Source organism: Boleophthalmus pectinirostris, unplaced genomic scaffold, assembly GCF_026225935.1.
Source record: "Boleophthalmus pectinirostris isolate CB_2022bp ecotype Guang Dong unplaced genomic scaffold, ASM2622593v1 HiC_scaffold_8, whole genome shotgun sequence".
Lineage (NCBI taxonomy): Eukaryota > Metazoa > Chordata > Actinopteri > Gobiiformes > Gobiidae > Boleophthalmus > Boleophthalmus pectinirostris.
The window spans coordinates 851,714-879,213 of record NW_026571515.1 but is presented as its reverse complement, the minus strand read 5'-3'; the positions used below and the strand labels follow the sequence as shown (position 1 = coordinate 879,213).

Below are 27,500 nucleotides of genomic sequence, written 5' to 3'. Positions count from 1 at the left end.
ATGAGGTCATTTAAAGACAAATAAAAGTATTTTAAATCCACTCTGAAATGAAACGGGAGCAGTGAAGAGCAGACAGGAGCAGAGACACGAGCTCGTGTTTCTGTGAAGACGAGCAGCTGCTCCATCCATTCATTTTATTCTCCTTATCTGGGGCCCGGTCACAGGGGCAGCAGTCGAAGCAGAGACTCCCAGACTTCCTCCACCCCAGACACGAACAGCTGTTTTATATATATAAATATAATATATGCTCTAAATGTGCTGACAGACCACAGAGCCACGCCCACATGAGACACATACACACTTTATAATAATAATAACACACTAATAACACAATGGTTAACACAACAGACAGTGACAGAGCTCAGAGCTCTGCCTCACCAGCACTATGTTCAAAATAACTTAGTCCAATGTTTCTGTGGAGAATTCATGGCACAATCAGGCGTCCAACTACAGATGCCACGTTCAGAGCAGAGAGTGACCTGAAGACATGTTTTACTTATAGTTAACCATCTCTCCTCTTCGTCTCTTCTGTGCGTCTCTCAGAGTGCGAGTGTAATGGCCACGCCTCTTCCTGTCACTTCGACATGGCGGTGTACTTGGCCACAGGAAACAGCAGCGGAGGAGTGTGTGACCAGTGCCTCCACAACACTATGGGGCGCCACTGTGAGAGCTGCAGACCCTTCTACTACAAGGACCCCCAGAGGGACCTGAGGGACCCACAAGTCTGCCAGCGTACGACTGTAACACTATTATAATATACACACCCCAGAGGGACCCACAAGTCTGCCAGTGTACGACTGTAACACTATTATAATACACACACCCCAGAGGGACCCACAAGTCTGCCAATGTACGACTGTAACACTATTATAATATACACACCCCAGAGGGACCCACAAGTCTGCCAGTGTACGACTGTAACACTATTATAATACACACACCCCAGAGGGACCCACAAGTCTGCCAGTGTATGACTGTAACACTATTATAATACACACACCCCAGAGGGACCCACAAGTCTGCCAGTGTAGCAATAAATATACCCTTATACAATAGAACTAACTCTTCCACATTTCAAACACTCCTTTGACCCTCCCTTATGCCCCGCCCCTTTGCCCCTTGCCCTTTGTCCCGCCCCTTTACCCCTCCCTTCTGCCCCACCCCTTTTGCCCCTCACCCCTTTGCCTCGCCCCCTTGCAGCATGCGACTGTGACCCTGACGGCGCTCTGAACGGCGGCCTGTGTGACGGGCACACTGACCCCGCCCTCGGGCAGGTGGCGGGGCAGTGCCGCTGTAAACCGCACGTGGAGGGACCGCGGTGCGACAGGTGCAAAGCCGGGTTCTACGGTCTGAGCGCCGAGAACGCCGACGGGTGCCTGCGTGAGTACCGCTCTGTAAAAACACCACTGTAATCATGTTTATATCACTGTAACTCTCTGCTCCTGTCTGCTCCTGTCTGCTCCTGTCAGCCTGCAGGTGCGACCCTCGGGGCAGTGTTTCTGGGCGCGCTCAGTGTGACCCGGTCAGTGGGGACTGTTTCTGCAAACGCCTGGTGACAGGGCGCAGCTGTGACCAGTGTCTGGTCAGTGACTCTCTGTTTTCTGTTTCAAATGTGATACCTTTATTTAAACACTCGGCAGGGTCGGCAGGGTCGGCAGGGTCGGCAGGTGTGGAAAATAATTTAGTTCGATTAGATTTAGAATTTTAAATTACGCTGACTTTCTCATTTTGAATTATTTAACTCCAAAAAAAGACGTTTGAATTATTTTTATTCTGAATTTTTGTTGCTGAAATTTTAAGTGTTTCACCTTTTAATTTAATTTCACCTTTTAAATATTCACATATTTTCAACTCCTCGAACTCAAAAGTCAAAATTCAGAGTGTAAATTTCACAGTAAAGATCCAAGATGCCAAATAAAATAAAATAAAATAAATAAAATAATAAAAAAGAGAAAAAATAATAATACTAATAAGATCCAAGATGCCAAGGCAGAAGCAATCGATCCATGTGCATGAGGAGGACGGAGGCTGTTTCTTAATGGTTCTCACCTGTGAGCGGGGTTGAGATTTTAATGAGGAGAATTTTGACCAATCAAATCACTTCACTGCTCCATTTCCTGTTTGTTACTAAGTTAGATTGGATCACACAGGATCGATGCTTCTGCCTCGGCATCTTGGATCTTTTTAGTTTTATATTTTTTTTAATTATTTTTATTTTAGTTTAGTTTTGTTTGTTGTTTTTTTTGACATCTTGGATCTTTTTAGTATTATATATTATTCTATTATTTATTTATTTATTTATTATTTTATTTTATTTACTTATTTTGGCATCTTGGATCTTTGCTGCATTTTTTTTTTCTCTGAATTTACCCCTCTGAATTTTGACTTTTGAATTTGAGGCTTGAAAATATTTGTGCTGAATATTTAAAAGGTGAACTTCTGAAACACTTCACATTTCAGTCACTAAAATTCAAATTAAAAATAAATCAAATGTCTTTTTTAAAACATTCAAAGTGAAAAATTCAGCGTGATTTAAAACTCCAAACCTGATGGAACAAACGATCCCCCGTGTGCTGGTCTCTGGGCAGGTGTGGGCAGAAAGTGTCTTGCTCAAGGACACATTCTGGCCCGACTGCCGCTCGAGGATCATACAGAACGAGCCTTTTCTATTTTTACCGTTTCGCTCGTTCCTCTCCTGCCGCTCGTGTCCATATTTGGAGTTTCCTGTGGGTTTAGTCTATCTTTAGGCTCAGCTGTGTCTGGTTCCCACAGGCTCCTGATGCTTCTGATTTAACTCTGGCTCAGGTCAAACACTTCACACATTCTCTGACACATTTAAATAAAAAACTGAAACATAAACATTAAAAAACGAGAAAAAAAAAGTGAGTGAAAGTTTTGAGAGTTTGTCTCCGCTGATTTAGGCAAGGCAAGGCAAGGCAAGTTTATTTGTACAGCACAATTCGTACACAAAGTAATTCAAAGTGCTTTACAGAATAAGAAATACATTAAAATCATAATAAAAACAAATCAAAACATAAATAATCATGAAGATTAAAATTAAAAAAGAGAGACATAAATTGGAGAGAAGAGTGCGGAATGAAAACCTTTCAGTTATTTGCACAGTTAAACAGAAATGTTTTGAGTCTGGATTTAAACAGTGTCACAGAAGAGTCTGTCTCAGTCCCTGAGTCTGTTCCTGCTGCAGAGTCTCACGTTTTCCAGAGACAAATGTTAAAAACTCAAATATTTACTGAGCTGTGACATCGCACTGGGGGTGTTCTACATGTATGTGTATGACAGAATATTCAGCAGTTACCATGGTGACACATCGCACACACGAGCAAACAGGGTCAAAAAAAGTTTTAAGAAAAACTCAAGAAAAAAATCCCAAAGTTATTTAAAGAGACATTTTCATTTTCCTGAGGTGAGGTGAAAGTAACAAACTGAAAAACTGTTGTGTTTAGAAACTCACTTTACTCACAGAGAACAGTTCAACTCAGGAATCCTCTCGCTGTTTTGGACTTTTACTGAAGCGTCGACTGTAAAACTGTAACATACAAAAATACAAGAATATTACCATCATGTTCCACATTTATATGAACATAGTAAATGCAGAGATACAGAAAACAACATGGAGCAGCTTCATACAGTGAAATATCTGTATAATATTTGCTTAAAATTTGTTGAACTTTATAAAAATGTTAGTAAAACAAGCCATTAGCATGATGCTAACATGAATGGAAATTCCCATAGACATGCTCGCGCTATAGCGTCTTATATTTTAATGTGAGTTTCAAGTGTGAAACAAATTAAAGTGCCTCATATGAGTTTACAGAGAGAGTTAACGTCTTATAACATCACAAAACTTACAGACAGAGAAGTTCTGTCTGTGTTTCTGCACTGGGGCAGAACATGTTTGCTAATGCTAATGCTAATGCTAATGCTAATGCTAATGCTTTTAGTTTATTTTACTTATTTAGTGTCATGCACCATTTAATTGGTGCCCAGCTCACATGGGTTTATAAGACACATAAAACAAGAAGCAGACAGATCACACATCAAACATAAAGTGTCGTCTTATGGACGTCCCAAACTTTTAACACAAACCGAGCCAACTTAAAAACATTAGATTTAAACAGACACTTGAGTCTCTCCTCATCAGACACAAACCAACAGTGAGACACGTTAGACTCGACTGACAGAGCAGCTCATGATACAAACCACACGAAAACACTCAATGACTTTCATTTTCAACCTCCTTTAAGCGGCACAGACACATGTGCTCCTCCTCTGGGACTGAGTGGAATCGTCCCGTCTCCAAGGCCAGAGGCAGAGTCCCACACCTCAACTGGGCCCATCCTGACCTCTGACCTCTGACCTCTGACCTCTGCTCAGGTTCAGGGCGACATGAGGCTCAGGTCCAAAACCGTCTTTAATTCAGATATATGTTCTTCATTTAGGTTTATATTCAATCTCATTGTGCCACTTTTGTTTCTGTTTATCAGAGTAAATGTTCCTCGTTTGTCGGACACTACAGATGAACTTATTTCTGTAAATAAACCGGAGATCTGCAAATCTCAAAAATGTTCTCAGTCTCTCTACTCCAGGACGATTTATGGAACAGACTCCAGTTAAAAACATGTTTGGTTCATCTTGTGACTGTGTTGTTCTTTAGAGAGACTGGCTCAGGTCAGTCTGGTCTTTATGGTCAGACTGGGTTCAAATAAAAGCCTCAGACAGAGCAGTGCCTAAAGTTAGAATCACACCCGCAGAGAATGTGGATGATCTCAGCTGCAGAGAATGAAAATCACCTCCTGTTCCTCCTGAAACACCGAGGAACAGCTGCAGGGTCTGTTCATGTTCACACAAACACCCACACGCCCCTGTCGCCCACTGACGCGGCAGGGGTCAGTCTGAGCACCTGTCGGGTTCACCTGTCTTCACCTGTCTCACCTGTCTCACCTGTCTCACCTGTCTCACCTGTCTCACCTGTCCTGTCTTGTGTTTCAGCCTGAACACTGGGCTCTGAGTCACGACCTGAACGGCTGCAGGGGCTGTGACTGCGACGTGGGCGGAGCTTTGGACAATCAGTGAGTCAGAGTCTGTTTCAGTTTCATCCAAACACGTTTCAGAGACACAAACGAAACCAAACACGACACGTCGAGTCGTTTTTATTGTCCGTGTAATCGAAGGTTTGACAGTCAGTTTTTCACTGCTCCATTGTTCATGTTTTTGTTCACAAACTTCAGTCGTGTCCAAACGTCCACACTGTTTCCTTCAGGGACACTGTGTTTTTAGGGGCGTCCGAATGTCCAGTTGATGAAAAAGTGTTTCTCTCAAAATTTATCACAATGAACCTTGAAAAGTCGCGTGGATCGAAGACACAGATCTGTAACAAACCTGGATAAGAATTCCCCCCACAGAGGTCAGGTTCTGTTAGATTCTTTTCTATTTTCACAACATAAACTTTTAAAATGTTTAAATCCTCGTGGCTCCTAAAGTGTCTCTGTCAGACTGAGCCTCGCTCTGATTGGTCCAAACGCTCCACGTCGTGCACATTACAGACGTCACACGGTGGGAGGAGCTCGCTCAGATTCAGGAAGTAAATGCAGAAGAGAAAATGATTTTTGGGCCCCTGACACAGATTCTTACGACGGAGTAAAAGGGTCAGATAAAAAAACAAAAACAAAGATGCTGGCGCCACGAGAATAAAGTCGTAACATTTCGACATTAAAGTCGTAATATTATGAGAATAAAGTTGAAACCAGAAATAGTCTTAATTTTACGAGAATAAAGTCGTAATTTTATGAGAATAAAGTGGAAGTTAAAATAAAGTGTTAATATCAGGAGAACATCAGCGGCTCGTGGAGAATTTGGAAAATTTGTAAAAGAGAAGAATCTGTGTATCATTCGTTCATTCGACTGAATCAGGACTAAACCAGGTCCAGAACCAAACCAGAAAGACCAGGACTGAGACCGGGACCAGACCAGGACTGAAAACAGTTTAGTCCTGGTTTAATCCTGGTTTAAGTCACGGAAATGAGAAATGGCGTTTCTGTGACTTTAAAATGCGATGCCCCACATACGGACTGAACCAGGACTGAACCAGGACTGAACCAGGACTGAACCAGGTCTAAACCAGGACTGAACCAGGACTGAACCAGGACTAAACCAGGACTAAACCAGGACTGAACCAGGACTGAACCAGGACTGAACCAGGACTAAACCAGGACTGAACCAGGACTAAACCAGGACTGAACCAGGACTAAACCAGGACTGAACCGGGACTGAACCGGGACTGAACCGGGACTGAACCGGGACTGAACCGGGACTTAACCAGGACTGAACCAGGACTGAACCGGGACTTAACCAGGACTGAACCAGGACTGAACCGGGACTGAACCGTTTTCAGTCCTGCTCCTGTTCCCGGTCTCAATCCTGGTCTCAGTTCTTGTCTGATCCCGGTCTCAGTCTTGGTCCCTGACTCAGTCCTTGTCTGGTCCTGGTCTAAGGCCTGGTCTCAGTCCCGGTCTGGTCTCGGACCTCGTTTAGTCCTGGTTTAGTCTTGGTTTAGTCCTGGTTCAGTCCTGGTTCAGTCCTGGTTTAGTCCTGGTTTAGTCCTGGTTTAGACCTGGTTTAGTCCTGGTTCAGTCCTGGTTAAGACCTGGTTTAGTCCTGGTTCAGTCCTGGTTCAGTCCTGGTTTAGTCCTGGTTCAGTCCTGGTTTAGTCCTGGTTTAGTCCTGGTTCAGTCCGGAGGTGCAAATAATGAAGAAAATTGTTGTTTGTTTTATTTTTGGTTTTATATTGAAAAACAAGTTTCTTCTTCTGCCGCATTTTTCACTTTGACTTTGATTTTATTTTGACTTTATTTTAACTTCGACTTTATTCTCGTTGTGCCAGCAGTTTTCTTTTATCTGACCCTTTTACTCGGTCGTAAACTCTGAAAACATCACGACAGAACAGATTTATATAACCAACTCCTCCCTCACCCGTCTGTCCCTGTCTGTCCCTGTCTGTCCCTGTCCGTGCAGGTGCGCCCCTGACAGCGGGCAGTGCCGTTGCCGTGGGCACATGGGCGGGCGTCAGTGTTCTGTGGTGGAGTCTGGTTTCTTCTTCATGGCTCTGGATCATCTGCTGTACGAGGCCGAGGACGCCAGGCTGGGACAGGTACTGACCCGGATGCCCTCCCGCGCCCGCCCCCCCCTGTGTGTGTCAGGTGCCCCCCCCCGTGTGTGTCAGGTGCCCCCCCCCCCCCCCCCCGTGTGTGTGTCAGGTGCCCCCCCCCCCCCCCCGTGTGTGTCAGGTGCCCCCCCCCCCCCCCCCCCGTGTGTGTGTCAGGTGCCCCCCCCCCGTGTGTGTGTCAGGTGCCCCCCCCCCCGTGTGTGTGTCAGGTGCCCCCCCCCCCCCGTGTGTGTGTCAGGTGCCCCCCCCTCAGTTTGTCTCAGTGTCTCAGTTTGTCTCAGTCTCAGTGTCTCTCTCTCTCTCTCAGTTTGTCTCACTCTCTCGTCTCAGTTTGTCTCAGTTTGTCTCAGTTTGTCTCAGTTGTCTCTCTCTCGTCTCTCAGTTTGTCTCAGTTTGTCTCAGTTTGTCTCAGTTTGTCTCAGTTTGTCTCTCAGTTTGTCTCAGTTTGTCTCAGTTTGTCTCAGTTTGTCTTCGTCTCAGTTTGTCTCAGTTTGTCTCAGTTTGTCTCAGTTTGTCTCAGTTTGTCTCAGTTTGTCTCAGTTTGTCTCAGTTTGTCTCAGTTTGTCTCAGTTTGTCTCAGTTTGTCTCAGTTTGTCTCAGTTTGTCTCAGTTTCGTCTCTTTGTCTCAGTTTGTCTCAGTTTGTCTCAGTTTGTCTCAGTTCGTCTCAGTTTGTCTCAGTTTGTCTCAGTTTGTCTCAGTTCGTCTCAGTTTGTCTCAGTTTGTCTCAGATGCCCTCCCGTCCTCTGTGTCTCTCAGGGTTGCTCGGTGGAGGTCAGGGAGCACCAGCCCGGTCGTCCCGCCTCGTGGACAGGTGTGGGTTTTGCCCGCGTGCCCGTGAGCAGCACACTGGAGTTCACCATCGACAACATCCCCTTCTCCATGGAGTACGACCTGCTGCTGCGCTACGAGTCCCAGGTCAGGACCACAACCAGTCTGGTCTGGTCCGGTCCAGTCTAGTCCAGTCTAGTCCGGTCCAGTCTGGTCCAGTCTAGTCCAGTCCAGTCTAGTCCAGTCTAGTCCAGTCCAGTCCAGTAGTCTAGTCTAGTCCAGTCTAGTCCAGTCTAGTCCAGTCTAGTCCAGTCCAGTCCAGTCCAGTCCAGTCTAGTCCAGTCTAGTCCAGTCCAGTCCAGTCCAGTCCAGTCTAGTCCAGTCCAGTCCAGTCTAGTCTAGTCCAGTCCAGTCTAGTCCAGTCTAGTCCAGTCCAGTCAGTCCGGTCTAGTCCAGTCCAGTCCAGTCCAGTCTAGTCCAGTCCAGTCTAGTCCAGTCCAGTCTAGTCTAGTCTAGTCCAGTCCTAGTCTAGTCTAGTCCAGTCCAGTCCAGTCTAGTCTAGTCCAGTCCAGTCTAGTCCAGTCTAGTCCAGTCCTAGTCCGGTCCACACATTTTACAAACACGACAGTTTCCAGTTGTTCACAAATAAAGACGATAAAAAACAGAAAATTTGAAATAAAAACTATAAATAAAAAGTGTTAAAATGCAGAAAGATAAAATGATTTTAAAAAATAATAAAATTTGATTTAAAAACAAAACATAAAAGAAACATGGTTTACCTGGTTTATACCTGGTTTACTGGTTTACCTGGTTTAGTCCTGGTTTATCCACCTGGTTTAGTCCTGGTTTAGTCCTTGGTTTAGTTTACCTGGTTTAGTCCTGGTTTAGTCCTGGTTTAGTCCTGGTTTAGTCCTGGTTTAGTCCTGGTTTAGACCTGGTTTAGTCCTGGTTTAGTCCCTGGTTTAGACCTGGTTTAGTCCTGGTTTAGTCCTGGTTTAGACCTCCTGGTTTAGACCTGGTTTAGTCCTGGTTTAGACCTGGTTTAGTCCTGGTTTAGTCCTGGTTTAGTCCTGGTTTAGTCCTGGTTTTAGTTCATGTGGTGATACAGGAAGTGCTCCACTGTGTTTTTAAACTTCACTAGAATCATGTGGATCATTTCTGTCTCTGGACTCGATCTCGACTGAACTAAAGGGAAAAGGAGCTGTTCACTTGATGACATCACGAGGTGGATCAGAGTGTTTCTGTGGTGTGAGTTCTGTGTGTGTTTGTTTTAAACCAGATGCCCCGGGACTGGGAGGAGCTCAGAGTCTCTGTGATTCGTCCTGGAGCGATTCCCACCAGCTCCCCCTGCGGGAACACCATCCCCGACGACGACAGGCTGCTCCTGTCACTGCCCGCCACCGCCAGGTCCGCCCCTGACCACACTACTGCACCTGACGCTACTGCACCTGACGCTACTGCACCTGACATGACCACCTGACACTACTGCACCTGACGCTACTGCACCTGACGCACTGCACTGACGCTACTGCACCTGACACCACCTGACCACTGCACCTGACACTACTGCACTGCACTACTGCACCTGACACTACTGCACCTGACACCTACTGCACCTGACACCATCCCCGACGACGACAGGCTGCTCCTGTCACTGCCCGCCACCGCCAGGTCCGCCCCTGACCACACTACTGCACCTGACGCTACTGCACCTGACAATCCTGACACTGACCTGACACACCTGCACCTGACCTACTGCACCTGACGCTACTGCACCTGACAATCCACCTGACACTGAACCTGACACTACTGCACCTGACACTACTGCACCTGACACTACTGCACCTGACGCTACTGCACCTGACACCATCCCCGACGACGACAGGCTGCTCCTGTCACTGCCCGCCACCGCCAGGTCCGCCCTGACCACTGCACCTGCACTACTGCAACTGACGCTACTGCACCTGACATCCACCTGACACTGAACCTGACACTACTGCACCTGACGCTACTGCTGCACTGACACCACTGACACTGACACTGCACCTGACACTGCACCTGACACTGCACCTGACACTGCACCTGACACTGACACACACCTGACACCTGACACTGCACCTGACACTACACCTGACACTGCACCTGACACTGCACCTGACACTGCACCTGACACTACACCTGACTGCACCTGACACACCTGACACTGCACCTGACACTGCACCTGACTGCCACTGCACTGACACTGAACCTGACACTGCACCTGACACTACACCTGACACTGCACCTGACACTGCACTGACTGCACCTGACACTACACCTGACACCTGACACTTGACACTGCACCTGACACTACTGCACCTGACACTGACTGCACCTGACACTACACCTGACACTGCACCTGACACTGCACTGACACTGCACTGCACTGCCACTGCACACTGACACCTGACACTGCACTGACACTGACACCTGACTGACTGCACCTGACTGCACCTGACACTGCACCTGACACTGACCTGACACTGCACCTGACACCACTGACACCTGACACTGACACTGCACCTGACTGCACCTGAACACTGCACCTGACACTGCACCTGACACTGCACCTGACACTGCACCTGACACTGCACTGACACTGCACTGACCTGCACCTGCACCTGACACTGAACTGACACTGCACTTGACACTGAACCTGACACTACACTGACACTGACCTGACACTACACCTGACACTGAACCTGACACTGACACTGACTGACCTGACACTGACCTGACACTGACACTGCACCTGACACTGAACCTGACACTGCACTGACACTGAACCTGACAATACACCTGACACTGACACCTGACACTACACCTGACACTGCACCTGACACTGCACCTGACACTACACCTGACACTGAACCTGACACTGCACTGACACTGCACCTGACACTACTGACCTGACACTGCACCTGACACCTACACCTGACACTGAACCTGACACTGCACTGACACTGAACCTGACACTGCACCTGACTGAACCTGACAATACACCTGACACTGAACCTGACACTGCACCTGACACTGAACCTGACACTACACTGACTGAACCTGACACTGCACCTGACACTGCACCTGACACTGCACCTGACACTGCACCTGACACTTCAGATTTTTCACACTTTTTTAACAAAGCTTTTTCCTGTAACATGTTTGTGTGTGTGTGTGTGTGTGTGTGTGTGTGTGTGTGTGTGTGTGTGTGTGTGTGTGTGTGTGTGTGTGTGTGTGTGTGTGTGTGTGTGTGTGTGTGTGTGTGTGTGTGTGTGTGTGTGTGTGTGTGTGTGTGTGTGTGTGTGTGTGTGTGTGTGTGTGTGTGTGTGTGTGTGTGTGTGTGTGTGTGTGTGTGTGTGTGTGTGTGTGTGTGTGTGTGTGTGTGTGTGTGTGTGTGTGTGTGTGTGTGTGTGTGTGTTTGTGTGTTCAGGTTCATGGTTCCGTTGAAGTCTTTGTGTTTGGAGGAAGGCGTCTCGTATTTGCTCCGACTCGAGTTCAGACGATATCAGGACTTGAACAGTGTGACGGACGCGGCCGGACACTTCATCCTCGTCGACTCGGTCTCACGGCATTTATTTATTTATTTATTTACTTATTTATTATTTACATGATTATTTTTCTTTATTATTGATGCTTCATCCTCATCGACTCGAATTTTATGTATTATTTATATAATTATTTTACTTTATCATTGACATTTTTATCAGTTAATCAGTGACACTTCATTTATCACTGAGGGGCAGGTTTAGTCACCAGGCCCTGTCAGAGTCCCTGTCTGTCCCTGTCAGAGTCCCTGTCAGAGTCCCTGTCTAGTCCCTGTCTGAGTCCCTGTCTGAGTGCGCGTGTGCCCGCAGATCGCCCTGATGCCCCGTCACTCGTCTCTGGACATGTTCAGTTCCGGAGACGCCGGCGCCGCGTTGAGGAAACAGTCGTACGAGCGTTACCGGTGCCACGACACGGCGCGGAGCGTGACCCGGCCCGTCATGAGCGAAGCGTGCGCCCGCCTCATCTCCAGCATGTCCGCCCTCATCAACGACGGCGCGCTGGGTCAGTACCTCTCCGCTCCACAGGGGGCGCTCTCCGGTCGTTCACGTGTGTGACTGTGGTGTTTTCCGCAGCGTGCGAGTGCGACCCCCAGGGGGCGGTCAGCTCCGTGTGCGACGTGAGGGGCGGGCAGTGCCACTGTCGCACCAACGTGATCGGACGACGCTGCGACCAGTGCGCGCCGGGAACCTACGGCTTCGGTCCCGGCGGCTGCCAAGGTCAGAAAACTCCGCCCACTTTAACCACACCCACTTTGACCACAAACACTTTAACCACACCCACAAACACTTTAACCACACCCACTTTTACCACAAACACTTTAACCACACCCACAAACACTTTAACCACACCCTCAAACACTTTAACCACACCCACAAACACTTTAACCACACCCACAAACACTTTAACCACGCCCACTTTGACCCTGTAACACTGAAGCCCCGCCCTCTCCTCAGCGTGCGGCTGCAGTCCGGACGGCGCCCTCTCTCCGCTCTGTGATAAGTTCTCGGGGCAGTGCCAGTGCGGCGCCGGGGCGTTCGGGCAGCGCTGCGACCGGTGCCAGAGCGGATACTGGGGCTTCCCCACCTGTCGACCCTGTCAGTGCAACGGCAACGCCGAGGAATGTCACCACAGCACCGGAGCCTGCCTCAACTGCCGAGGGAACACCGGAGGAGACCACTGCGACAGGTGAGGCCCTGCACGCCCCAGGAGACCACTGCGACAGGTGAGGCCCTGCACACCGGAGGAGACCACTGCGACAGGTGAGGCCCTGCACACCGGAGGAGACCACTGCGACAGGTGAGGCCCTGCACACCCCAGGAGACCACTGCGACAGGTGAGGCCCTGCCAGGAGACCACTGCGACAGGTGAGGCCCTGCACACCGGAGGAGACCACTGCGACAGGTGAGGCCCTGCACACCGGAGGAGACCACTGCGACAGGTGAGGCCCTGCACACCGGAGGAGACCACTGCGACAGGTGAGGCCCTGCACACCCCAGGAGACCACTGCGACAGGTGAGGCCCTGCCGAGGAGACCACTGCGACAGGTGAGGCCCTGCACGCCCCAGGAGACCACTGCGACAGGTGAGGCCCTGCACACCGGAGGAGACCACTGCGACAGGTGAGGCCCTGCACGCCCCAGGAGACCACTGCGACAGGTGAGGCCCTGCACACCCCAGGAGACCACTGCGACAGGTGAGGCCCTGCACACCGGAGGAGACCACTGCGACAGGTGAGGCCCTGCACGCCCCAGGAGACCACTGCGACAGGTGAGGCCCTGCACACCCCAGGAGACCACTGCGACAGGTGAGGCCCTGCACACCCCAGGAGACCACTGCGACAGGTGAGGCCCTGCACAGGGCCCTGCACGCCCAGGAGACCACTGCGACAGGTGAGGCCCTGCACGCCCCAGGAGACCACCGACCAGGCCCTGCCGAGGAGACCACTGCGACAGGTGAGGCCCTGCCGAGGAGACCACTGCGACAGGTGAGGCCCTGCCGAGGAGACCACTGCGACAGGTCAGACTCGGTCAGACAGGGGCAGGTGCTTGGGGCAGGTGTTTTTAAACAGACAGTCTCACCTGATGACATCACAGGGTGGGACGTGTAGAACAGACTGAACTCTCTGTATCGTCTCTGTTGTTTGTCTCTGTAGATGTGCCAGCGGTTTCTATGGTAACCCGGTTTTGGGGACGGCGTCAGGGGGCACCTGTCGTCCGTGCCCCTGCCCCGAGGGACCCAACAGCGGGCGCCACTTCGCTGCGTCCTGTTACCAAGACGACCGCAACCGCCAGATCATCTGCAACTGCAAACAGGGATACACAGGTGAGACCCAAGACAGCGCTCTGATTGGCTGTGGTCTCCCTCTGAGCGCTCTGATTGGCTGTGGTCTCCCTCTGAGCGCTCTGATTGGCTGTCGTCTCCCTCTGAGCGCTCTGATTGGCTGTCGTCTCCCTCTGAGCGCTCTGATTGGCTGTCGTCTCCCTCTGAGCGCTCTGATTGGCTGTCGTCTCCCTCTGAGCGCTCTGATTGGCTGTCGTCTCCCTCTGAGCGTTCTGATTGGCTGTCCTCAGGTCCTCGCTGCGACCAGTGCGCCCCCGGTCACTATGGAAACCCGTCGTCCTCCGGGGGGCGCTGTGAGCCGTGCCAGTGCCACAACAACATCGACATGTCGGACCCGCTGTCGTGCGACGCCGTCACGGGGCAGTGCCTGCGCTGCCTGTACCACACCGAGGGGCGGAGCTGCGCCGTGTGCCAACGCGGTTACTACGGCGACGCCTCACGACGCAACTGCAGGAGTAAGACCAGGACTAAACCAGGACTAAACCAGGACTAAACCAGGACTAAACCAGGACCAGGACTAAACCAGGACTAAACCAGGACTAAACCAGGACTAAACCAGGACTAAAACCAGGACTAAACCAGGACTAAACCAGACTAAACCAGGACTACTAAACCAGGACTAAACCAGGACTAAACCAGGACAAAAACAGAACTAAAACCAGGACTAAACCAGAACTAAACCAGGTCTAAACCAGGTCTCTTCTTGTTCTTCAGAGTGCACGTGTAACTCCCTGGGCACAGACGTCGCCTCGTGTGGTGAGGAGGGGCACTGCGGCTGTGAGCGCTCCAGCGGGCAGTGCCAGTGTCTGCCCCACGTCACCGGGTTGGCGTGTGACCACTGCGCCCACAACCACTGGAACCTGGCGAGTGGGCGCGGCTGTGAGCCGTGCCACTGCGACGCGGGCAACTCCTACAGCGCCACCTGCAACGAGGTACCAGTACTACAAATACTACTACAAATACTACATAAAGTACTACGACTCAGTCAACTCCTACAGCGCCACCTGCAACGAGGTACCAGTACTACAAATACTACTACAAATACTGCATAAAGTACTACGACTCGGGCAACTCCTACAGCGCCACCTGCAACGAGGTACGAGTACTACTACTACTACTACTACTACTACTGCATAAAGTACTACGACTTGGGCAACTCCTACAGCGCCACCTGCAACGAGGTACAAGTACAACAACTAATACTACAAATACTGCATAAAGTACTGTGACCAGAGTAACTCCTACAGCGCCACCTGCAATGAGGTACAAATACTACAAATACTATTACTACTACAGATATTAATACTGCATAATGTATCAAATATATGTACTACAACAAGGTAGTACTGCAAACAAAACAACTCCTACAGCGCCACCTGCAACGAGGTACCAGTACTACTACTACTACTACTACTGCATAAAGTACTGCGACTTGGGCAACTCCTACAGTGCCACCTGCAACGAGGTACGAGTACTAGAAATACTACAAATACTGCATAAAGTACTACAACCCGGGTAACTCCTACAGCGCCACCTGCAACAAGGTACGAGTACTACAAATACTACAAATACTGCATAAAGTACTGCGACCCGGGTAACTCCTACAGCGCCTGTGAGTCCAACAGCAGAAGGACGGTGGTTTGGTTTTACACTCACCAAAAAACTGCAGAATATTTGTTTGTAGTATTTGTCACCAGCCCCGTGTGAAGTGTCCTTTTCTGCATTGTTCCTTCTGTAACATTTTTTGTGCTCAGACAGTTGTTCTCTGTGTTTAACCCTGATGCCCTCCCCAGTTCACGGGGCAGTGCCAGTGTCGCAGCGGCTTCGGAGGAAAGACCTGCACCGACTGTCAGGAAAACTACTGGGGCGACCCGAGGACCCAGTGCCGAGGTCAGACGCTGTTCACTCATTACCTGTCACATAAATACAGTTGTAGGGAGTATTATCTGTTACGTAAAGGTGAGTTGTACAGTTGTAGGGAGTATTATCTGTTACGTAAAGGTGAGTTGTACAGTTGTAGGGAGTATTATCTCTCTTACATGACGGTGTGTTGTACAGTTGTAGGGAGTATTATCTCTTACATGACGGTGAGTTGTACAGTTGTAGGGAGTATTATCTGTTACATAAGAGTGAGTTGTACAGTTGTAGGGAGTATTATCTGTGACATAAGGGTGAGTTGTTGTACAGATGTAGGGAGTATTATCTATGACATAAATACAGTTGTAGGGAGTATTATCTGTGACATAAATACAGTTGTAGGGAGTATTATCTGTGACATAAATACAGTTGTAGGGAGTATTATCTGTGACATAAATACAGTTGTAGGGAGTATTATCTGTGACATAAGGGTGAGTTGTTGTACAGTTGTAGGGAGTATTATCTATGACATAAATACAGTTGTAGGGAGTATTATCTGTGACATAAATACAGTTGTAGGGAGTATTATCTGTGACATAAATACAGTTGTAGGGAGTATTATGTGACATAAATACAGTTGTAGGGAGTATTATCTGTGAATATACAGTTGTGGGAGTATTATCTGTATAAATACAGTTGTAGGAGGTAACATAAGTAGTTGTTGTACAGATGTATTATCTATGACATAAATACAGTTGTAGGGAGTATTATCTGTGACATAAATACAGTTGTAGGGAGTATTATCTGTGACATAAATACAGTTGTAGGGAGTATTATCTGTGACATAAATACAGTTGTAAGGAGTATTATCTGTGACATACGGGTGAGTTGTTGTAGGGAGTATTATAGTATGAATGTAGTCGTGTATCTCTTACTGTTTGGGTTGTTGGAGCATTTGAGGAGAAGCATCAAGTTACAAAGTTCAGGTCCAAGTTCCAGTCCAGTGCTCATCTCATCCCGGCTCTTCTGAACCTTAAACATCTCCTCTTCTCTCTCCTCTCCTCTCTCTCTCTGGTCTTCTGTCTCTCTTCCTCCTGGTCTCTCCTGGTCTTTCGGTCTTCCTCCTGGTCTTTCCTGGTCCTGGTCTTCCTCCTGGTCTTCGTCCGGTCTTCCTCCTGGTCTTTCCTCCTGGTCTTCCTCCTGGTCTTCTCCTGGTCTCCTGGTCTTTCTCCTGGTCTTCCTCCTGGTCTTCCTCCTGGTCTTCCTCTGGTCTTCGTCCTGGTCTTCCTCCTGGTCTTCCTCCTGGTCTTCGTCCTGGTCTTCGTCCTGGTCTTCGTCTGGTCTTCCTCCTGGTCTCTCTCGGTCTGGTCCTCTGGTCTTCCTCTGGTCTTCCTCCTGGTCTTCCTCCTGGTCTTCCTCCTGGTCTTCTCCTGGTCTTCCTCCTGGTCTTCGTCCTGGTCTTCGTCCTGGTCTTCGTCCTGGTCTTCGTCCTGGTCTTCGTCCTGGTCTTCGTCCTGGTCTTCGTCCTGGTCTTCCTCCTGGTCTTCGTCTGGTCTTCGTCTGGTCTTTGTCTGGCCTTCATCTGGTCTTCCTCCTGGTCTTCCTCCTGGTCTTCCTCCTGGTCTTCGTCCTGGTCTTCCTCCGGTCTTCCTCCTGGTCTTCATCCTGGTCTTCCTCTGGTCTTCCTCTGGTCTTCGTCCTGGTCTTCGTCTTGTCTTCGTCCTGGTCTTCGTCTGGTCTTCGTCTGGTCTTCAGCGTGCGACTGTGAGTGGCAGGGCGTCCAGTCGTCTCAGTGTGACCGTCGGACGGGTCACTGCGTGTGTCGTCCGGGCGTGTCGGGCGTTCGCTGTGACCAATGCGCCCGCGGATTCTCCGGCGTCTTCCCCAACTGCGCCCCCTGTCACCAGTGCTTCGGCGACTGGGACCGCATCGTCCAGGTGAAACGCACAACAGACGCACAACAGACGCACAACAGACGCACAACAGACACACAACAGACGCACAACAGACGCACAACAGATGCACAACAGACGCACAACAGACGCACAACAGATGCACAACAGACGCACAACTAACACACAAACACATACACACAGAACCACACAAACTCACACAAACACATGGAAGAGACTGGGACCACATCGTCCAGGTGAAACGCACAACAGACGCACAACAGACGCACAACAGACGCACAACAGACGCACAACAGACGCACACAACTCACACAAACATGCACAGAGGAGACTGGGACCCAATTACACAGGTCCACACAACAAACACACAACAAACACACAACACACACACAACACACACACACACACACACACATGTATTTGTCCCTGAGGAGCAGTTTATATAAACAATAGTTTTGGTGTGAGGAGAGAAACGTCCCTCAGGACAAAAGTGTCCTGAGGGACGTCTGTGTCCTGCAGCATCACAACAGCCTCCAGGGGGCGACACATGGACACAGACCCTAACCCAGACAGATAAATAGATACAGGAAAAACAAACTGCTGTTTCAGGTCGTGTCTGTGATGTTCTCCAGGTCGTGTCTGTGATGTTCTCCAGGTCGTGTCTGTGATGTTCTCCAGGTCGTGTCTGTGATGTTCTGACCCCTGCGTTGTTCTCCTCAGGACTTGGCCGTCCAGACGAAGTCGCTGTCGTCTCGCGCTCACGAGCTGCAGACCACAGGACTGACGGGTCCGTACGAAAGAGCCTTCAAAGACCTGGAGCTCAAACTGTCCCAGGCTCTGAGCATCGTCCAGGCCCGAAACCAAACCAGCGCCGCCGTCACCGTCCTCATGGAACTCATCGAGGAACTCAGGTAAGAAACACCAAACACCAACCACCAAATACCATCCAAACGCCAAACACCAAACACCAAACACCAAACACCAACCAAACACCAAAACACCAAACACCAAAACGCCAAACACCAAACACCAAACACCAAATACACCAAACACCAAACACCAAACACCAAATACCACCCAACACCAAAACCAAACGCCAAACACCACCAACACCAAACACCAAACACCAAACACCAACCGCCAAAACGCACAAACACCAACACCAACCAACACCAAACCAAACACAAACCAACACCACCACAAACCAAACGCCAAACGCCAAACGCCAAACACCAAACACCAAACACCAAACACCAAAACACCATCAAACGCCACACCCAACGCCAAACCAACGCCAAACACCAAAACACCAAACACCAAACACAAACAAAACACCAAACGCACCAACACCAAACACCAAACGCCAAACACCAAAAACCAACACCAATACAAACCAAAACAAAAGCCAAAACCACCAAAACCAAAACCAACCCAAACGCCAAACCAACCCCAAACACCAACCACACAAACGCCAAACAAACCCAAACACCAAACACCAAAACACAAACGCCAAACGCCAAACCACCAAACGCCAACACCAACACCAAACGCCAAACCTCAAACCCAAACGCCCACCAAACGCCAAACGCCAAACCAAACCAAACGCCAAACATCAAACGCCAAACGCCAAACGCCAAACAACCAAACACCAAACACCAAACACCACCAAAACACCAAACACCAAACACCAAACACCAACAACACCACACCCCAACGCCAAACCACCAAAACACCAAAACACCAAGAACACCACCAAACACCAAACCCAAAAACCAAACGCCAAACACCAAAACACCAACGCCAACCGCCAACACAAACAAAGAACACCAAACACCAACACCAACACCAAACCACAAACGCCAAACACCAAACACCAAACACCAAACGCCAAACGCCAAACACAAACACCAAACACCAACACCAAAAACGCCCAAACACCAAACAACACCAAGCACCACACCAACACCACCAACACCAAACGCCAAACACCAAGCCAAACACCAACCAAACACCAAACACCAAATACCAAAACACCCCAAACACCAAAACAACCAAACACCAACCAACACCACACAAAACACCAAACACCAAACGCCAACACCAAAACCAAACGCCAACACCAAACACCAAACGCCAAACAACCAAACGCCCAAACGCAAACCAAACCAAACACCAACCAAACACCAAACACCAAACACCAAACACCAAACAACCAAACACCAAACACCAAACAACCAAACGCCAAACACCAAACACCAAACAACCAAACACCAAACGCCAAACGCCACAACCAAAAACGCCAAACGCCAAACGCCCAAACCACCAAACGCCACCAAACGCCAAACGACCAAACGCCAAACACCAAACGCCAAACACCAAAACACCAAACGCCAAACGCCAAACGCCAAACGCCAAACGCCAAACACCAACCAAACACCAAACACCAAACACCAAACACCAAACGCCAAACGCCAAACACCAAACACCAACACCAACCAAACACCAAACGCCAAACGCCAAACACCCAAACGCCAAACGCCAAACACCAAACGCCAAACGCCAAACACAAACACCAAACACCAAACACCAAACGCCAAACACCAAACGCCAAACACCAAACACCAAACATCTCACCAAGAGCTGGGTTATGAGGTCATCATCATCATCATCATCATCATCGTCGCTCTGTTTGTAACAAAACTCTGCTGAACATTCATCTACAGAACAAACGTCTGAACTTTCTTCACTGAAATATTGAAACATTTTTGAAGTTGAGAACCACAGACCGAGTGGAGACAGGGACACGTTCAGACGGAGACGTTTTACACAACAGACAGTTAAAGATCTCAGCTCTCGTCTGTAAATGTGAGAAACAGAAATGCCCCGGTCGTGAGGTCACAAGGTCACGAGGTCGTGAGGTCACAAGGTCACGAGGTCGTGAGGTCACAGGTCGTGAAAGGTCAGAGGTCGTGAGGTTGAAGGTGAGTGGTGAGGTGGTGATGAGGTGATGAGTGATGAGGTGATGAGGTGATGAGGTGGTGGTGGTGAGGTGAGTGTGTGAGGTGTGAGGTGAGGTGAGGTGGTGAGGTGATGAGGTGTGAGGTGGTGAGGTGGTGGGTGAGGTGATGAGGTGGTGAGTGATGGTGAGGTGGATGAGGTGATGAGGTGATGAGGTGATGAGGTGGTGAGTGGTGAGGTGTGTGAGGTTGTGAGGTGATGAGGTTGATGTGGTGAGGTGATGAGGTGTGAGGGTGAGGGGTGAGGTGGTGAGAGGTGAGGTGATGAGGTGATGAGGTGAGGGGTGAGGTGGTGGTGAGTGATGAGTGGTGAGGGAGGTGATGAGGTGGTGGTGAGGTGAGGTGGTGAGGTGGATGAGGTGATGAGGTGGTGAGGTGGTGAGGTGATGAGGTGGTGAGGTGGTGAGGTGGTGAGGTGGTGAGGTGGTGAGTGTGATGGTGAGGTGATGAGGTGATGAGTGTGAGGTGGTGAGGTGGTGAGGTGGTGGTGATGAGGTGAGGTGGTGATGGTGGTGAGTGGTGATGAGGTGATGAGGTGAGGTGTGAGGTGATGAGGTGATGAGGTGGTGAGGTGGTGAGGTGATGAGGTGGTGAGGTGGTGAGGTGGTGAGGTGATGAGGTGTGATGAGGTGTGAGGTGATGAGGGTGGTGTGAGGTTGAGGGTGAGGTGATGAGTGATGAGGATGATGAGGTGATGAGGTGGTGAGGTGATGAGGTGGTGAGGTGAGGTGGTGAGGTGGTGAGGTGGTGAGGTGAGGTGGTGAGGTGGTGAGGTGATGATGAGGTGATGAGGTGATGAGGTGGTGAGGTGGTGAGGTGATGAGGTGGTGATTGAGGTGGTGAGGGTGAGGTGATGAGGTGATGAGGTGGTGAGGTGGTGAGGTGGATGAGGTGATGAGGTGGTGAGGTGGTGAGGTGGTGAGGTGGTGAGGTGATGAGGTGATGAGGTGGTGAGGTGGTGTTGAACCTAAGATCTCAGAGCAGAATCAGTAAACGTGTGATCTCACCCCCGAGAGCCTCTGTGACGTGTGACGTGACTCTGGTTTTTCTGACCCAGACTCTGATCCACAGATTTAAACAGACGCCTCAATAAAACCACAAATGTCCTGGTTATTTTCAGATACAGAGAGAGAGAGAGAGACAGAGAGATGAAGAGACAGACAGAGAGAGAGACAGAGGGATAAAGAGAGAGGGAGTGGATCCTGTGGACAGATAAATGGATGAACAGATGCGTCGTTATTTCCAACACAAATATAAAGTTTGTTCAGACGCAACAGACTCAGAGAGAGAAAAAAAAAAAGAAAAGAGAGACAGAGAGAGAATGTGAGAGAGACAGACAAGACAGAGAGACAGACAGAGAGACAGAGACAGAGAGAGAGACAGAGAGAAGACAGAGAGAGAAACATAAACAGAGAGACAGAGAGAGAGAGAGACAGAGAAGAGACAGAGAGAGAGAGAGACAGAGAGACAGAGAGAGACAGACAGAAAGACAGAGAGAGACAGAGAGAGACAGAAAGAGACAGACAGAGAGAGAGAGACAGAGAGAGAGAGAGAGAGAGAAAGGAGAGAGAGACAAACAAACAGAAACAGAGACAAGAAAGAGAGAGACAGAGATATACAGATGGATAAACAGACAGATAGATGGATGGACAGATACAGTAGACAGATGGTAGATGGTAGATGGATATGGATGGATGGATGGATGATAAACAGATAAACAGACGTATCAATTCTTCTTCTTCTCTTGTACATTTCGTGTTCAGGACTCAGATCAGCGACACCACCGACTCTCTGAGCCGCGTGGAGGCGGAGCTTACGGTCGTCCAGGACACGAGCACGGAGGCGAGCAGCGACCTGAGCGCCCTGGAGCGAGAGGCGCGAGAACTCAACCTGACCTCAGAACAGCTCCACAGACAGATGGACGTCCTCAAGAACTCCAACTTCCTCGGTAACAAAAACTACAACTTCCTCAGTAACAAAAACTACAACTTCCTCAGTAACAAAAACTACAACTTCCTCAGTAACAAAAACTCCAACTTCCTCGGTAACAAAAACTACAACTTCCTCGGTAACAAAAACTCCAACTTCCTCGGTAACAAAAACTACAACTTCCTCGGTAACAAAAACTACAACTTCCTCAGTAACAAAAACTACAACTAAACAACTCAACTTCCTCAGTAACAAAAACTACAACTTCCTCAGTAACAAAAACTACAACTTCCTCAGTAACAAAAACTACAACTTCCTCGATAACAAAAACTCCAACTTCCTCGGTAACAAAAACTACAACTTCCTCAGTAACAAAAACTACAACTTCCTCAGTAACAAAAACTACAACTTCCTCAGTAACAAAAACTACAACTTCCTCAGTAACAAAAACTACAACTTCCTCAGTAACAAAAACTACAACTTCCTCGGTAACAAAAACTCCAACTTCCTCGGTAACAAAAACTCCAACTAACAAAAACTCCAACTTCCTCGGTAACAAAAACTACAACTTCCTCAGTAACAAAAACTACAACTTCCTCAGTAACAAAAACTCCAACTTCCTCGAGTAACAAAAACTCCAACTTCCTCGGTAACAAAAACTACAACTTCCTCGGTAACAAAAACTACAACTTCCTCGGTAACAAAAACTACAACTTCCTCAGTAACAAAAACTACAACTTCCTCGGTAACAAAAACTCCAACTTCCTCAGTAACAAAAACTACAACTTCCTCGGTAACAAAAACTACAACTTCCTCGGTAACAAAAACTCCAACTTCCTCGGTAACAAAAACTACAACTTCCTCGGTAACAAAAACTACAACTTCCTCGGTAACAAAAACTACAATTTCCTCGGTAACAAAAACTACAACTTCCTCGGTAATAAATGAGCACGAGCTCTTCTCTCAAACTGAAAACACTCTGTTCCACCTTGGGATGTCATCATGTGGTAACATGATAATATAAACACCACTAGTGTTGTAGTACTCTAGACCGGTCTCGGGCTTGAGTCCGATCATGGTCTTGTCTCGGTCTTGAAGGTGCTTGGACTCGTTTTGGTCTCGGACTCGAGGTCTAACTTGTCAAGTTTGATCATATTTAATTTCGGATGCTGCTGTCGGTGATAAACTTGTGCCGGTGTGAGGAGCGCGGCGTCGCTCTGCAGCCTGTGCACATCTGGAGCCCGCGGACACTGTGTGACACGTCCCCACATGTCACCACACTCCCCAGTGCAGTTTGTCCACAACAGCGTGTGTCCTCGTGCACCAGTGTGTATCACAATCAGATTAAACTTTGTAAAACATCCTACGTGTCCGTCTGCCTCACGTCAGCACCGCTCCTCGACTTTTACGCTCTGTCTCCTCCTCGTGTAAAACGTTCACGCTCCTCCTCAATGTGCTGATTAGAAAAAAAACTTAATAAAAGTGCACAAATCCACGTGTGTTTGTCACGATGTGCGTTTGATTTGGTAAATAGACTAGCACAAATCCAGTAAGAGAAAGTGACTGTAGTTAGAAACTTGAAAAAACAGGTTTAAAAATCTACCGACTTTCTTCACTTTCTTCAGTTTTGTGTAAAGTTCCAGGGGAAGTCCTGTTAAAGACGAGTTTCTCAAACTGTGGTTGAGGGTCAAAAAAGAGCACAGAGTGTTTCAGAATAAAACAGTTTGTTTGGTTTATTTTAGACCTAAATGAATAAATCATTAACCAGATCAAATGGAGATAGATTCATAAAAACACTGGTAGATTTGTGCCTAAATAACTGTAAAATACAAATAAATGTAAAAAATTACAAAGATGTTCTCGATTTGGTCTTGATGGATCGTGGTCTTGGTCTTGTCTCGGTCTCAGAGTCTGTTGTCTGGGACTGGTCTTGGTCTCGATTAGTGCTCTTGACTTCAACACTAAACTCCTCACACCTTCACGAGAATCATCTGGATCATTTCAGTCCTGGAGTTGCCAAAATCGACTGAACTAAAGGGAAAAGGAGCTGAAACTACCACTTGATGACATCACAAGGTGGAACAGAGCGTTTGGAACTTTGTAGATGTCAGACTAATAATAAAGAGTGACTCAAACAAACACAACTCTGTTTGTGACCAGGAACAACAGAACATTTGAGCATTAGAACATTAGAACGTGTCTTAAATCTCACAGGTGTTAGTTTTTTGTGATATTGGACTTTAAGGTTTTTTTTTTGTTTATCGTCATGGTAACGGTCCCTCGCTCTCTCTCCGTCCTCAGGGGCGTACGACAGTATCCGCGGTTCGTACAACAGGTCACGTGACGCCGAGACTCGGGCGGATCGGGCCACTGTGACGAAGCCGAGCGCCGTCAGCGACTCGGCGGAGACGCGGCGCCGAGCCGAACGCCTCATCTCTGCCAAGAAAGACGATTTTAACCGGAAAAACGCCGCCAACAAACGCGCCCTCGGAGAACTGAGCACCAGAGCCCAGGGGCTGGACATCAAGAAGATCAACGAGAAGGTACAACTCCAAAACTGGATCAAAACTGACTAAAAACAGACTGAAAACAGCTGAAAACAGACTAAAAACGTTAAAAACATGCCATGTGAACTGGATGAAAACAGTCTAAAAACAGACTAAAAACCAGGTTAAAAACAGGCTATAAAAACAGGATAAAAACAGCTGAAAAAAGGCTAAAAACAGGATAAAACAAGTTAAAAACAGACTAAGACCAGGCTAAAAACAGGCCAAGAACAGGCTAAAAATATGGTAATAACAGGCTAAAAACATTCTAAAAATAGGCTAAGAAGGGGCTGGATGAAGAAGAAGATCAACGAGAAGGTACGACTCGAAAACTGGATCAAAACTGGATAAAAACACAGGCTAAAAACAGACTAAAAACAGGATAAAAACACCTGAAAACAACTGAAAACAGGCTAAAAACAGACTAAAACCAGGTTAAAACCAGGCTATAAAAACAGACTAAGACACAGGCTAAAAACAGACTAAAACAAGTTAAAAACATGCCACGAAAACTGGATGAAAACAGGATAAAAACAGACTAAAAACACAGGCTCAAAAGAGGTTTAAAACAGCAGAAAACAGGCTAAAAACAGACTAAAAACCAGGTTAAATCCAGGCTATAAACAGGATAAAAACTGGCTAAAAACAGGATAAAAACAGGCTTAAAACCAGGTTAAAACCAGGCTATAAAAACAGGATAAAAACAGACTAAGACCAGGCTAAAAACATGGTAATAACAGGCTAAAAACATTCTAAAAATAGGCTAAGAAGGGGCTGGACGAAGAAGAAGAAGATCAATAAGAAGGTACACTACGAAAACAGGCTAAAAACAGACTAAAAACAGACTAAGACCAGGCTAAAAACACAGGACACACAAGCTAAGAACAAGCAAAGAACAGGATAAAAACAGGATAAAAACAGACTAAAACTATGCTAAAAACACAGGCATGGTAAGAACATGGTAACAACAGACTAAAAACAGGCTCAAAACAGGCTAAGACCAGGCTAAAAACAGACAAACAACAGGTTAAGAAAAGGCTAAAAACATCCTAAAAACATGGTAAAAACATGTAAAGAACCTGCTGAAAACAAGTCAACAGTGTGACAGTCCCCCCCCCCCCCGTCTGTGCAGGTGTGCGGGGCCCCCGGCGACGCCCCGTGTGGGGAGGGGCCGTGCGGAGGGGCCGGTTGCCGCGACGACGAGGGAAACCGTTTCTGCGGAGGTCTGAACTGCGAGGGGGCGGTGGCCCGAGCGGAGAACGCCCTGGAACGCTCCAAACACGCCGAGAAACAGCTGCAGCACGCCATGGGCGACGTCGAGGAACTCTTCAACAAGGTCACACACATTTGTGTGTATTTAATAAAAGTGTAACATGTGTGTGTTTGTGTGTATTTAGTAAAAGTATAACATGTGTGTTTCTTAAAAGTGTAATACCGTGTGTTTCCTGCAGGTGGCGGAGGCGAAGACTCGGGCGGAGGAGGCTCGGGGAAAAGCTCAGGCCGCTCTGGACAAAGCCACCGCCACAAAACGAAACGTCGCCCAGTCCAACGACCAACTCAGAGACCTGATCAAGGAGATACGAGAGTTCCTCACACGTAAGACAGGGGCGACAGGGGCGACAGGGGCGACAGGGGCAGAAAACAGTTACTCTAAACTATTAAAATTCGGACTGATATGAGGCTGGTCGGGGTACAGAGCTGGAGCTGGGTCTCAGGACCAGGTCTAAACCAGGTCTAAACCAGGTCTAAACCAACAGTGAGCTTTTTTTTTTCTCCTGCTTATTTTAGGCCCCTCCTCCATCTGTATCATGTCCCTCATTTGCATACATTCATATTTGGTCGTGACTTCCTGTTTGCTCATTTGCATACGTTCATATTTGGTCGTGACTTCCTGTTTGCTCATTTGCATACGTTCATATTTGGTCGTGACTTCCTGTTTGCTCATTTGCATACGTTCATATTTGGTCGTAACTTCCTGTTTGCTCAGAGGACGGGGCGGAGCCTGAGAACATCGAGGCCGTGGCCAATCGCGTGCTGGAGCTGTCGATCCCCGCCTCCACGCTGCAGATCCGACAGCTCGCCGACGAGATCAAAGAGCGCGTCCGCAGCCTCGCCAACGTCGACGCCATTTTAGAGCAGACGCAGGGCGACGTGCGGCGAGCGGAGCGCCTCCTGCTGGACGCCAAGAGGGCCAGGTACACGCGCACCCACACACACACACACACGCCGCTGCCGTGCCCTTGAGCAGCGCACTTCCTCTCGCTTCATTTTCCAGACACGACGCCGAGGGAATCAAGACGACGGCGGAGGCGGTGAAACAGGCGCTCGCCGACGCCCAGAGCGCCCAAACGTCCGCCGAGAA

General features: G+C 48.5%; 1 protein-coding gene across 1 annotated transcript in view; it reads left to right on the top strand.

Moving 5' to 3' along the window:
• The window catches only part of lamb2 (laminin, beta 2 (laminin S)), an 82,806-nt gene that overhangs the window by 47,861 nt on the left and 7,445 nt on the right, over nt 1-27,500 (top strand). Inside the window, exons 10-32 of the mRNA XM_055166436.1 lie at nt 544-732; nt 1,201-1,380; nt 1,470-1,582; nt 5,011-5,090; nt 7,033-7,168; nt 7,941-8,099; nt 9,232-9,359; nt 11,422-11,551; nt 11,846-12,038; nt 12,110-12,253; nt 12,491-12,722; nt 13,689-13,858; nt 14,107-14,331; nt 14,591-14,808; nt 15,670-15,766; nt 17,489-17,670; nt 18,367-18,557; nt 22,427-22,611; nt 24,894-25,135; nt 26,271-26,474; nt 26,590-26,734; nt 27,126-27,333; nt 27,414-27,500. The exon at nt 27,414-27,500 is cut by the window's right edge and continues 55 nt beyond it. Of these exons, the coding sequence (XP_055022411.1) occupies nt 544-732; nt 1,201-1,380; nt 1,470-1,582; nt 5,011-5,090; nt 7,033-7,168; nt 7,941-8,099; nt 9,232-9,359; nt 11,422-11,551; nt 11,846-12,038; nt 12,110-12,253; nt 12,491-12,722; nt 13,689-13,858; nt 14,107-14,331; nt 14,591-14,808; nt 15,670-15,766; nt 17,489-17,670; nt 18,367-18,557; nt 22,427-22,611; nt 24,894-25,135; nt 26,271-26,474; nt 26,590-26,734; nt 27,126-27,333; nt 27,414-27,500 (3,838 nt within the window). The remainder of the gene's footprint in view (nt 1-543; nt 733-1,200; nt 1,381-1,469; nt 1,583-5,010; nt 5,091-7,032; nt 7,169-7,940; nt 8,100-9,231; nt 9,360-11,421; nt 11,552-11,845; nt 12,039-12,109; nt 12,254-12,490; nt 12,723-13,688; nt 13,859-14,106; nt 14,332-14,590; nt 14,809-15,669; nt 15,767-17,488; nt 17,671-18,366; nt 18,558-22,426; nt 22,612-24,893; nt 25,136-26,270; nt 26,475-26,589; nt 26,735-27,125; nt 27,334-27,413) is intronic.